Source organism: Anolis sagrei, chromosome 7, assembly GCF_037176765.1.
Source record: "Anolis sagrei isolate rAnoSag1 chromosome 7, rAnoSag1.mat, whole genome shotgun sequence".
In the NCBI taxonomy this organism is placed as follows: Eukaryota; Metazoa; Chordata; class Lepidosauria; order Squamata; family Dactyloidae; genus Anolis; species Anolis sagrei.
This window is the reverse complement of record NC_090027.1, coordinates 11,277,396-11,290,771: the sequence shown is the minus strand read 5'-3', so window position 1 is coordinate 11,290,771 and position 13,376 is coordinate 11,277,396. Positions and strand designations below refer to the sequence as shown.

The 13,376-nt window shown below is 42.6% G+C and overlaps 1 protein-coding gene across 1 annotated transcript in view; it reads left to right on the top strand.

Moving 5' to 3' along the window:
- Positions 1-9,206, top strand: part of ERLIN2 (ER lipid raft associated 2) — a 30,001-nt gene extending 20,795 nt beyond the window's left edge. Inside the window, exons 11-12 of the mRNA XM_067470685.1 lie at positions 5,115-5,194; positions 8,356-9,206. Coding sequence (XP_067326786.1) covers positions 5,115-5,194; positions 8,356-8,544 — 269 coding nt within the window. The 3' untranslated portion in view covers positions 8,545-9,206. The remainder of the gene's footprint in view (positions 1-5,114; positions 5,195-8,355) is intronic.
- Positions 9,207-13,376: the final 4,170 nt, after the last annotated feature.

The following is a 13,376-nucleotide window of genomic DNA, read 5'->3' as shown; positions in this document are numbered from 1 at the left end:
CCTCATGGGCCATCCAGTCCAACCCCATTCTGCCAAGAAGCAGGAATATTGCATTCAAATCACCCCTGACAAATGGCCATCCAGCCTCTGCTTAAAAGCTTCCAAAGAAGGAGCCTCCACCACACTCCGGGGCAGAGAGTTCCACTGCTGAACGGCTCTCACAGTCAGGAAGTTCTTCCTAATGTTCAGATGGAATCTCCTCTCTTGTAGTTTGAAGCTGTTGTTCCGCGCAGAAAACAAGCTTGCTCCCTCCTCCCTGTGGCTTCCTCTCACATATTTATACATGGCTATCATATCTCCTCTCAGCCTTCTCTTCTTCAGGCTAAACATGCCCAGCTCCCCAAGCCGCTCCTCATAGGGCTTGTTCTCCAGACCCTTGATCATTTTAGTCGCCCTCCTCTGGACACATTACAGCTTGTCAATATCTCTCTTGAATTGTGGTGCCCAGAATTGGACACAATATTCCAGATGTGGTCTAACCAAAGCAGAATAGTGGGGTAGCATTACTTCCTTAGATCTAGACACTATGCTCCTATTGATGCAGGCCAAAATCCCATTGGCTTTTTTTGCCGCCACGTCACATTCGCTTGTAGGATTAACATAACTCAAAAACCACTGGACAAATTGACACCAAATTTGGACACTATACCCCTAACAGACCAACAAGTGACCATCACTCGTAAAAACACTGAAAACCACAGCAGAAGAGTGGGTTGTTGTAGGTTTTTTCGGGCTGTATGGCCATGGTCTAGAGGCATTCTCTCCTGACGTTTCGCCTGCATCTAAGGCAAGCATCCTCAGTGGTAGTGAGGTCTGTTGGAACTAGTCCTTTGTCTCACCCTGGTCATTCCACAGATGTATAAACCCATTTTCATAATACACTGATAATGTACTATACTATCCTTTCTTCCTTCTCTACCTCTTTCTTCCATTCCTTCTTTCAATCTTTGGTTTTATCTTTCCTTCTCTCTTTCCTTCCTTTCCTCCCTCTTTCTCTACTTCTTCCTTTGCCTCCTTTCTCTCCCCCCCCCCCCCCGTTTCCTTCCTTCTTTCATTTTTTATTTCCTTTTTTCCTTCCTTTCTTCTTTACCTCTCTCCTGCATTTCCCTCCATTTTTCTTTCCTTTCTACTTTCTCTTCTTCCTTCCTTCTGTACCTCTTTCTTTCCTTCCTTCTCTCCTTCCTTCCCTCCTTCTCTCTTCCCTTCCTTCCCCCTTTCCCTCCTTCATTCCTTTCCATTTTTCCTTCCTCTTTTCTTCTCTCCTTCCTTCTTGTCCATTCTCCCCCAATATCATGGTAAAGTCCCTTCTAACTCTATTCTATGAGTCTGTTTAATATAGTAATATATAGTAGTATATATAACAATAATGTAATGTAATATATGCGTGTTATATAACAATATATATAATAGTAATATATGAAGCATTGTATATATATGTATGTATATCACCAACATCCATCCATATATGTGTGTGCGTGTGCACGTGTGTCTACACTGCCATATAATCCAGTCCTGATCTGGATTTTACATGGCAGTGTGGAAGGGTTGACTTTGGATGCATCTACACTGTAGATTTAATAAAGGAGGATGAAGGTGGCGAGGGGAGGAGAAAAAGCAAGGAAAGAAAGGAAGGGAAGGAGAATGAAGGGAAGTAGAGAAAGGGAGGTAAGGGAGGAGGGAGGGAAGGAGGAGGTTGAACCAGATGGCCTTTAGGCCTCCCTTCCAACTGGTTGGCCATCTATTGTGAGGGCTTTGACTGTGTCTTCCTTTACTGCCAAATGAAGTTGGGCTGGATGGTCTTTGGGGGTCTTTGGGACATGCAGGGAGCAGCTGCTTCGGAACCCTCATTCTCTGTTCTCAGCTTGAGGGGAGGTGGGGAGTGGTGTTGTCTTCTTCCTTTTGTGAATTTAAAGGTGTTTTGTGAGGTTTTTTCCAGTGATGGTCACTCCTTGGATTGTGAGGAGTTTTGTTGCCAAATTTGGGGTCATTTGGCCCCGTAGTTTTTTTTGTTTTTAAGCCACTCATTATGCACAGAGCATTTATATATATATAGATAGACTAGCTGTACCCGCCACGCGTTGCTGTGGCCAACCTTACCTCCCTCTTTGTCTCCTTTCTTTGGGAGGAGATATAGTGCATGCACACACACGCGCATACACATATGGGTGTGGATAATATGGCAATGTCTATGTTGAAAGGAAATTCAACATAGACATGGATGTTAATTTTACTATATTTCCTCAACTCTCCCCTCAAATACACACAGTCACGTGGGAAATAAGTGGCTCTGGTGGAGTGCATGTCTTGAGGGGTTATTGTGGGGATGATCTTGCATGTGCATTAATTCCACTATATTTTCACAACTCCACACACCCATATGCGGCCACTGTTGCTCTGCCAACATGTGTATGTTGCCAAGTTGTAAAAGATAGATAGATAGAATGATTTTCAATTCATACAGCAGTTCAAAAACATGCAGATGTGAGTAGAGCAATAGGTACCACTCTGGCAGGAAGGTAAGGGCGCTCCATGCAGTCATGCCAGTGGCCACATGACTTTGGAGGTGTCTATGGAAAACGCCGTCTCTCTCTCCCCCCCCCCCCACCTCTCTCTCTCTACCTCTCCCTCCCTCTCTCTACCTCTCCCTCTCTCTCTCTACCTCTCCCTCTCCCTCTCTACCTCTCTCTGTACCTCTCTCTCTCTACCTCTACCTCTCTCTCTCTACCTCTCTCTCTACCTCTCTCTCTCTCTCTACCTCTCCCCCTCTCTCTACCTCTACCTCTCCCTCTCTCTCTCTACCCCCCCGGGCTGTGCAAGGCGCGCTCTCCCCTCTTTCCCATGCTTCCTTCTTTCTTTCTCCCCTTCTTCCTTTCTCTCTTTCCTCCGTTGCCACAGCATTCAAGGAGGAAGGTGAAGAGGAAGGGGTCATGGCGCCATGGAGATCGCCTGGGAAGTTCAAGGGGAAGGAGCGAGGGAGAGAAGGAAAGAGGCAGGAGGAGGAGGAATGAGAAGGAGAGGAAGCTGCCTGAAGGGAGAAAGGAGGAGGGCTTGCAAGCCTTGCGGGGAGATTCCTTCCCCCCTCTCTCCTCACACACAACCGTCAGGAAGAAATGCCTCTTTTGCGCCTGTTTGCCTCACCTTTAAAAGAAAAAAGCAAAGGGCAAGGGGAAGGCGAAGTTGTGTGTATGTGTGTGGCCATGTGTACAGGATAGGCTCCCGAGTATGCTGCCGTGAGGGAGGAAGCTCGCACGCACTTGGCTCTCAATGCTGTAACGGTAGCTCTTCCCTTGTGTGGATTTTTGGGGTGTCTGCTGTTTCTTTGGGGGTTTTTTTGAGTGGAGGACAGGGCGCGCACGCGCGCGTGTGTGCCGCGCGCGGGGGGGGGGGGGTGAGGGGCCATGTGTGTGTGCGCGCGCCGGGGAGTTTGCGCCAGTGCGCATGCTCAGTTGTTCTGCCGTTTTTTGTGGTTGTTGTTGTGCGGTTTTGTTTTCTGAGTGGATTAGTTTGTACCTAGTGGGTTGTCCTTGGGGCATGGCAATTTTGGTAGAGTTTTGTGGAGGGGTTTTAGAGTTTTGCTTCCCCGTTGGACGCCAGGAGGAAATTTATAGATATAGATTGTATGTATATATATCTTGTAAGCCACTCCAAGTCCCCTTCAGGGTGAGAAGGGTAGCATATAAATGTCGTAAATAAAGAAATGTAAATAAATACCTTTACCTACTTAAAAAGCCCTCAAGCATCCTTTTCAATGCAAACCCTAACATGAAGGCTTAGGAACTTGGGTCTCCTTGGATTGAATGTAATACTTTGTACCCCAGTTGATTCTCTTTTGTAAAGAGGGTGGCTTAGTGTCTTCCATATCCTTGTTGTTCATTCGTTCAGTCGTCTCCGACTCTTCGTTACCTCATGGACCAGCCCACGCCAGAGCTCCCTGTCAGCCGTTACCACCCCCAGCTCCCTCAAGGTCAGTCCAGTCACTTCAAGGATGCCTTCCATCCATCTTGCCCTTGGTCGGCCCCTCTTCCTTTTGCCTTCCATTTCCCTCAGCATCATTGTCTTCTCTAGGCTTTCCTGTCTCCTCATGATGTGGCCAAAGTACTTCAACTTTGTCTCTAGTCTCCTTCCCTCCAATGAGCAGTCGGGCTTTATTTCCTGGAGGATGGACTGGTTGGATCTTCTCGCAGTCCAAGGCACTCTCAGAACTTTCCTCCAACACCACAGCTCAAAAGCATCGATCTTCCTTCGCTCCTTCCATATCCTATCCTATTCGATTTGTCGTCAGTCCACTCGGTTGGGCTTCATGCAAATCTACCATAATAATAATAATAATAATAATAATAATAATAATAATAATCCTTTATTTGTACCCCGCTACCATATCCCACAGGACTCGGTGCGGCTTACAAGAGGCCGAGCCCAAAGTACATCATTAACAAAAACACAACAGACAGCAATACAATGCAACAATAAATAAGCAAGCAATAAAACAGTAACAAAGCATGACACTGTTAAAAACCTGTGGCAGGGCCAAATGTAATAGTTAAAATTCTAAAAATGCTGGGCATATCCAGGTGAGGTAGACTGAATATTTTGGGAATAGAAGGGTGTGCAAACAATTCTTCCTCATAAAGTGCATTAGGGACAATTGCTTGGGATTTCTTAATCTGGGAAGGCACACTGGAACATCCATTTTTTCAAGCTCTTTCTGAAGACTGCCAGTGTTGGGGAGTGCCTGATGTCCTTGGGGAGGGAGTTCCAGAGTCATGGGGCCACCACCGAGAAGGTCCTGTCCCTCGTCCCCACCAATCGCGCTTGCGATGCTGGTGGGATCGTGAGCAGGGCCTCACCAGATGAACGAAGGGATCATATGGGTTTATATACGGAAATGCGGTCATGCAGGTAGGTGGGTCCCAAACCGTTTAGCAAAATATACCATCCTGTGCTTTTCTTTTCCATTTCTGGCCAAATATTATTTAGTTTATTTTATTTTTATTAGCTTAACCATTGGTTCGTCCCATCAAATACGAGGTCTGCTTGTGGTCTCTTGGTATCCAGTTCGTTAGTCGACATGTCCATCAATGGCTGGAAGACTCACTTGCTTTTTCTTTTTGCAGATGCTGCGTTCCTCGCCAGAGAGAAGGCAAAAGCGGATGCTGAATGTTACACTGCCTTGAAGGCGGCTGAAGCTAACAAGGTAAAGGGCGTGCCAGCTTTGCAATAGATCTTCTCCTAGACTTCCAGATTGTTCTTATGGCTTCCAGCAGAAACGAAGGCTAAATAAACATTACTTTTAGACAAAGAGTTCCTGAGTCAGAGTTTATTATTATGTATTGTCGAAGGTTTTCATGGCCGGAATCACTGGGTTGTGGTAGGTTTTTTCAGGCTATATGGCCATGTTCTAAAGGCATTTTCTCCTGACGTTTCGCCTGCATCTATGGCAAGCATCCTCAGAGGTAGTGAGGTCTGTTGGAACTAGGAAAATGGGTTTATATATCTGTGGAATTTATTATTATGAGTTAATTTTCACAGTGGTGATGATTTTTCTGGATTTTATCAGTTCAGACTCCAATTGGGATTCATATGATTCAAGTAATTTTTGACAAATTAGTTTGGTACCACTGTGTTTATGACTATTTTTCCTGTATAATTCCAAACCCTTGGCTAAATTGAAGGTTTTTAAGAAGCATTGCTCTTTCTCGTGCAGCAGGGAATGCCTCTTTTGAGATGCTATTGCTTAATTAAAAATCAATAGTGTAATGTATCTTCCTGTTCTTCTGCAGTGCATACATAATTGATTAATTAATTGAATGATGATTGATTGATTGATTGATTGAATGGTGTTTATTATTAATTAATTGATTAATTAATTGAATGATGTTTATTAGCAGCTCTAATTGATTCCATAGGATAATTCTACAATTATATCTTTTTATTGTTGAAGGCTTTCATGGCCAGAATCACTGGGTTGTTGTAGGTTTTTCCAGGCTATATGCCCAGTTTTAAAGGCATATTTTCTCCTGACGTTTCGCCTGCATCTATGGCAAGCATCCTCAGAGGTAGTGAGGTCTGTTTGGAAGTAGGAAAATGGGTTCAATCTGTGGAATGATCAGGGTGGGACAAAGGACTTTTGTCTGCTGGAGCTAGGTGTGAATGTTTCAACTCACAACCACCATGTCAGACTACACAGAGAAGCCATTGAAATCCACAAGCATATGGACAATTTCAACAGAAAAGAAGAAACCATGGAAATGAACAAAATCTGGCTACCAGTATTAAAAAACTCTAAAATTACAACAGCAAAACAACAGAGGAAAAACAATCAGTGACATCTAATCACCTCTCAACAAAAGATTCCCCCAGGCACTTCCAAGCCATTAAATGCTAATCAAGGTGGTCAGTTGAAACATTCACACCTAGCTTCAGCAGACAAAAGTCCTTTGTCCCACCCTGGTCATTCCACAGATATATAAACCCACTTTCCTACTTCCAACAGACCTCACTACCTCTGAGGATACTTGCCATAGATGCAGGCGAAACATCAGTAGAAAATATGTCTCTAGAACATGGCCAAATAGCCCGGAAAAACCTACATCAACCCATTATATCTTCTGTTTCCTTCATTGTGGATCCTCTTTTGTTTATTTGATGTTGTATGCCTTTAAATCCTTTCCAAATTGATCACATCTCTAAGGAAGTGTTTCTCAATCTGAGGGTCAGGATCCTGAATGGGGGGTCACAAGAGAGTTTCAGAGGGGTCACCAAAGACCACCAGAAAACATATATTTCTGATGGTCCTAGGAACACCTTTGGCAGATAAGGCTGAAGATCTCTCCGCCTCTCCTCTTTCTTTTTGGAAATAGAAGGCAAATCCTTCCACCAAAACCCTCCTTCACTGTGATTGGCAGCCTCTCAACCAAGGGGAGGGCTGTTTCTGAGACTTCAAGTGGGGAGGGGAGAGCAAGCATGCTCAACGCAAGGTAGCATTAGGCACATGTTTGGGCGAGGGAGAGCATATAAGGCTGGAGGGAGGTTCACGCCAGCAAGTCCCTTCAAGACATGAGGGTCTGTGTGGGAAGTTTGGCCCAATTCTATCATTAGTGGGGTTCAGAATGCTCTTTGATTGTAGATGAACTATAAATCCCAGCAATGACAACTCCCAAAATGTCAAGGTCTATTTTCCCCAAACTCCACCAATGTTCACAGTTGGACATATTGAGTATTCGTGCCAACTTTGGTCCAGATCCATCATTGCTTGAGTTCACAGTGCTCTCTGCATGTAGGTGAACTACAACTCCAAAACTCAATCTCAATGACTGCCAAATGCTTCCAGTGTTTTCTGTTGGTCATGGGAGTTCTGTATGCCAAGTTTGGTTCAATTCCATCCTTGGTGGAGTTCAAAATACTCTTTCGTTGTAGGTGAACTTTACATCACAGCAACTACAAAATTAATCCCCCCTCCAATCCCAAGTTTGGGCCAGAACTATCATTGTTTGAGTTCATAGTGCTCTCTGTATGTGGGTGAACTACAACTCCAAAACTCAAGGTCAATGCACACCCAACCCTTCCAGTATTTTCTGTTAATCATGGGAGTTCTGTGTGCCAAGTTTGGTTCAATTCCATCATTGGTGGAGTTCAGGATGCTCTTTGATTGTAGGTGGACTATAAATCCCAGCAACTACAACACCCAAATGACAAAATCATAATTTTTTGAGTGATGGTCACTCCTTGTGTTGTGAGACATTTTGTTGCCAAATTTGGTGTGATTTCGTTCATTGGTTCTTTTGTTTTTAAGGTACTCATTATGCACAGAGCATTTTATATATATCTAGATCAATTCTAGTTGTATCCTATTCTGGGAGTCATTGTTTGAGTTCACAGTGCTCTCTGGATGTAGGTGAACTACAACTCCAAAACTCAAGATCAATGTTCACCAAACCCTTCCAGTATCATCTCTTGGTCATGGGAGTTCTGTTGTGCCAAGTTGGTTCAATTCCATCATTGGTGGAGTTCAGAATGCTCTTTGGTTGTAGGTGGACTATAAATCCCAGCAACTACAACTCCCAAATGACAAAATCAATCCCCCCAACCCCACTAGTATTCAAATTTGGAAGTATTGGGTATTTGTGCCAAATTTGGTGCAGTGAATGAAAATACATCCTGCATATCAGATTTCTACAATACAATTCATAACAGTAGAAAAATCACAGTTATGACTTGGGTGATGGTTGGAATTTTTATGTAGGTATCTATGTGTGTAGGTTTTCTGTAAACTGTGTAACTCAATTGTTGATCTGGTTTGCGGATGACATTAATCTCTTGAGTGGTTATCCTAACACTGTGCTCCTTCCTCTTCAGCTAAAACTGACTCCGGAGTACTTGCAGCTGATGAAGTACAAAGCGATTGCCTCCAACAGCAAAATCTATTTTGGCAAAGATATTCCCAACATGTTTATGGACCACGCTGGGACGCCCACCAAGTCTTCGGAAGGATCCCCTGAGGAGCTGAGAGATGACAACTGGCTAGGAGCAGAGCCGGGCTTGTGATCCTCCGTCGGATGGATGGAGCCGACCCCTAACCACTCTCCTTGGTGTGATCTTCTCTCTTTTTCTAGGATGCTGCACAAACTCCATTTTTGTACTGAAAATGCAGACTTGGGAGCACATAACTCTTTCCACTTCCTCGGTAATTGTTTGCCTTAGTGCAGATGAAGGAAGGAACACTGAATCATGCTCAGAGGTCCGTGGCATCCCCGTGATTGACTCTACAGCAGCCTCAAATGAAAACATGCTGGGTTCGTTGGATTTTTGTAGCAATTTGAGGAGAACGAACTGTCTCTCGCCAGAAATGGTACTATCCTCTTGTTGTACGTATGCTACAGATGAAGTTTAACATGTGGGTGACAAATGTGTTTCCAGAAAATTCACAGAACAGATTTTTTTTTTTCCCCTTCGTCTTCCCCATTTTTAATGAAAGTTGACTGAGTGTTTCCTGGATATGAAGCACATCAGTCAAATAGATACTATTATTGGATTACTTGGGTTATTGGGCATCTTGTCCAGTTGTTGGGTTTCATCTGTAGCATATATGTTTTAACCCACCCTGCCCCCAAAATAAAGGTGCTATGTTTTTGAATTTTTAAGACCACCCACACTACAAATTCTACATGTGGCATTGATTGGGAGCATTAAATAACAACACACTACAAGCATGTCTGAATTGTACTTATTATGGAATCATAGAGTTGGAAGAGTCGGGCCATCATAGAGTTATTATGATTTATTTATTTTTGTCGTGTCAGGAGCAGCCACTCCTGTTGTGAGAGAATTGGCCGTCTGCAAGGATGTTTCTCAGGGGACGCCTGGATGATTTTTGATGTTTTATCATCCTTGTGGGAGGCTTCTCTCATGTCCCCGCATGAGGAGCTGGAGCTGATAAAGGGAGCTCATCCGCCTCTCCCCGCACTCGAACCTGCGACCTATCGGTCTTCAGTCCTGCCGGCACAGGGATTTAACCCACTGCGCCACCGGGGGCTCTGTGGCAGTTATTATGATGGAATCATATTATTATTATTATTATTATTATTATTATTATTATTATTATTATTAGTATTATTATTATTATGTGACTATGATGGAATTGCACTTATTACGGAATCATAGAGTTGGAAGAGTTGGGCCATCATAGAGTTATGATGATGGAATCATATTATTATAATTATTATTAAGTGACTATGATGGAATTGTACTTAGAATCATAGAATTATAGAATCAAAGAGTTGGAAGAGACCTCATGGGCCATCCAGTCCAACCCCATTCTGCCAAGAAGCAGGAATATTGCATTCAAATCACCCCTGACAGATGGCCATCCAGCCTCTGCTTAAAAGCTTCCAAAGAAGGAGCCTCCACCACACTCCGGGGCAGAGAGTTCCACTGCTGAACGGCTCTCACAGTCAGGAAGTTCTTCCTAATGTTCAGATGGAATCTCCTCTCTTGTAGTTTGATTCCATACTTATTATTCCATACTTATTATGGAATTGTAGAGTTGGAAGAGTTGGGCCATCATAGAGTTATGATGATGGAATCATATTATTATTATTATTATTATTATTATTAAGTTATTATGATGGAATTGTACTTATGGAATTATAGAGTTGGAAGAGTTAGGCCATCATAGAGTTATTATGATGGAATCATATTATTATTATTATTATTATTATTATTAAGTTATTATGATGGAATTGTACTTATTATGGAATCATAGAGTTGGAAGAGTTGGGCCATCATAGAGCTATTATGATGGAATCATATTATTATTATTATTATTAAGTTATTATGATGGAATTGTACTCATTATGGAATCATAGAGTTGGGCCATCCAGTCCAACCCCATTCTGCCAAGAAGCAGGAAAATTGCATTCAAAGCACCCCCGACAGATGGCCACCCAGCCTCTGCTTAAGGTAAAGGTAAAGGTAGTCCCCTGACATTAAGTCCAGTCAAGTCTGACTCTGGGGTGTGGTGCTCATCTTCATTTCTAAGCCGAAGAGCCAGCGTTGTCCGTAGACACCTCCAAGGTCATGTGGCTGGCATGACTGCATGGAGCGCTGTTACCTTCCCGCCGGAGCGGTACCTATTGATCTACTTACATTTGCATGTTTTCGAACTGCTAGGTTGGCAGAAGCTAAGGCTGACAGCGGAAGCTCAGGCCGCTTCCCGGAATCAAACCTGCGACCTTTCGATCAACAAGCTCAGCAGCTCAGTGCTTTAACCCACTCCGCCACCGGGGGCTCCTCTCCTTAAAAGCATTCAAAGAAGGAGCCTCCACCACACTCTGGGGCAGAGATTTCCACTGCTGAACGGCTCTCACAGTCTGGAAGTTCTTCCTAATGTTCAGATGGAATATCCTTTCTTGTAGTTTGAAGCCATTGTTCCATTGTGTCCAGAAAACAAGTTTGCTCCCTCCTCTCTATGACTTCCTCTCACATATTTATACATAACTATCATGTCTCCTCTCAGTCTTCTCTTCTTCAGGCTGAACATACCCGGCTCTTTAAGCCGCTCCTCATAGGGCTTGTTCTCCAGAGTGTATGCAGAGACAACACACATCTGAGCCTTGACATCCCTCTTCTTCTGCAATACTGTTATAGGGACAGCTAGGGGAGAGATTTTGGAAACCAGAGTGCGCCAGTTATTTCTGGGTTTCAGACCCCTTTGTAGTACAAAGAATGCAGTTTGGGAAGGCTGCATTTTGGGGTGGGAAGGATATATGTTTGCTCTAGTAATGATTGAGCGAAAATGGCAGCGATTGAGAGCTTTATGTTCCTTCCATTTTATGTAGCTGTTTGCATAAACTGAATAGGCTAGTAGGTTTCCTCACTAAGATCTTTTTTCATAATATCACCTTAGGTCCATGCATACTGTAGACTTTTGTCCTTCTTTATTACTGTCCTTCTTTAGGGGTCCTTTCAAATATATGATACGATATCTCTGTGTGTGAATCATATCTATCTATATCTATGGCTGGATGGCTCTTTGTCAGGAGGGCTCTGATTACATTTTCTTGCCCTGGTGAAGAGAGTTGGACTGGATGGCCTTAAGTATTTTCTGATGGTCATGGGAGTTCTGTGTGGAAAGTTTGTCCCAATTCTGTCATTGATGGGGTTCAGAATGATTGTAGGTGAACTATAAATCCCAGTAACTACAACTCCCAAATGTCATGGTCTATTTCCCCCAAACTCCATCTGTGTGCATATTTGGGCATATGGAATATTCGTGCCAAGTTTGGTCCAGATCCATCATTGTTTGAGCCCATAGTGCTCTCTGGATGTATATGAACTACAACTCCCCAACTCAAGGTCAATGCCCATCAATGCCCATGTTAGTCATGGGTGTTCTGGGTGCCAAGTTTCGTTCAATGTGATAATTGGTGGAGTTCAGAATGCTCTTGGATTGTAGGTGAACTATAAATCCCAGCAACTACAACTCCCAAATGACAAAATCAAATTTTTGAGTGATGGTCACTCCATGGGTTAGTAGGTGTCTTGAGTGCCAAATTTGGTGGCAATTCATCCAGTGGTTTTTGAGTTATGTTAATCCCACAAATGAACATTACATTTTTATTTAGATAGGAAGGAAGGGGAAGGGGAAGGGGAAGGGGAAGGGGAAGGGGAAGGGGAGGGGAGGGGAGGGAAGGGAAGGGAAGGGAAGGGACGGGAAGGGAAGGGAAGGGAAGGGAAGGGAGGAGGGAAGGAGGGAGGGAGGGAGGGAGGGAGGGAGGGAGGGAGGGAGGGAAGGAAGGAAGGAAGGAAGGAAGGAAGGAAGGAAGGAAGGAAGGAAGGAAAGAAGGAAAGAAGGAAAGAAGGAAAGAAGGAAAGAAGGAAGGAAGGAAGGAAGGAAGGAAGGAAGGAAGGAAGGAAGGAAAGAAGGAAAGAAGGAAAGAAGGAAAGAAGGAAAGAAGGAAAGAAAGAAGGAAAGAAAGAAGGAAAGAAAGAAGGAAAAGAAAGAAAGAAAAGAAAGAAAGAAAAGAAAGAAAGAAAAGAAAGAAAGAAAAGAAAGAAAGAAAAGAAAGAAAGAAAAGAAAGAAAGAAAGAAAAGAAAGAAAGAAAAGAAAGAAAGAAAAGAAAGAAAAGAAAGAAAGAAAAGAAAGAAAGAAAAGAAAGAAAGAAAAGAAAGAAAGAAAAGAAAGAAAGAAAAGAAAGAAAGAAAAGAAAGAAAGAAAAGAAAGAAAGAAAAGAAAGAAAGAAAAGAAAGAAAGAAAAGAAAGAAAGAAAAGAAAGAAAGAAAAGAAAGAAAGAAAAGAAAGAAAGAAAAGAAAGAAAGAAAAGAAAGAAAGAAAAGAAAGAAAGAAAAGAAAGAAAGAAAAGAAAGAAAGAAAAGAAAGAAAGAAAAGAAAGAAAGAAAAGAAAGAAAGAAAGAAAGAAAGAAAAGAAAGAAAGAAAAGAAAGAAAGAAAAGAAAGAAAGAAAAGAAAGAAAGAAAAGAAAGAAAGAAAAGAAAGAAAGAAAAGAAAGAAAGAAAAGAAAGAAAGAAAAGAAAGAAAGAAAAGAAAGAAAGAAAAGAAAGAAAGAAAAGAAAGAAAGAAAAGAAAGAAAGAAAAGAAAGAAAGAAAAGAAAGAAAAGAAAGGAGGAAAGGAAAGGAAGGAGTAAAGGAAAGAAAGAAGGAAAGGAAGGAAAGAAGAAAGGAAGAAGGAAAGAAAAAGGAAGAAGGAAAGAAAAAGGAAGAAAGAAAGAAAGAAAAAGAAAGAAAGAAAGAAAGAAAAAGAAAGAAAGGAGGAAAGAAAGGAGGAGAGGAAAGGAAGAAGGAAAGGAAAGGAAGGGAGGGAGAAAAGAAGGAAAGGAAAGAAATAAAGAAGGAAGGACAGAAAAAAAGACTGAAAGAA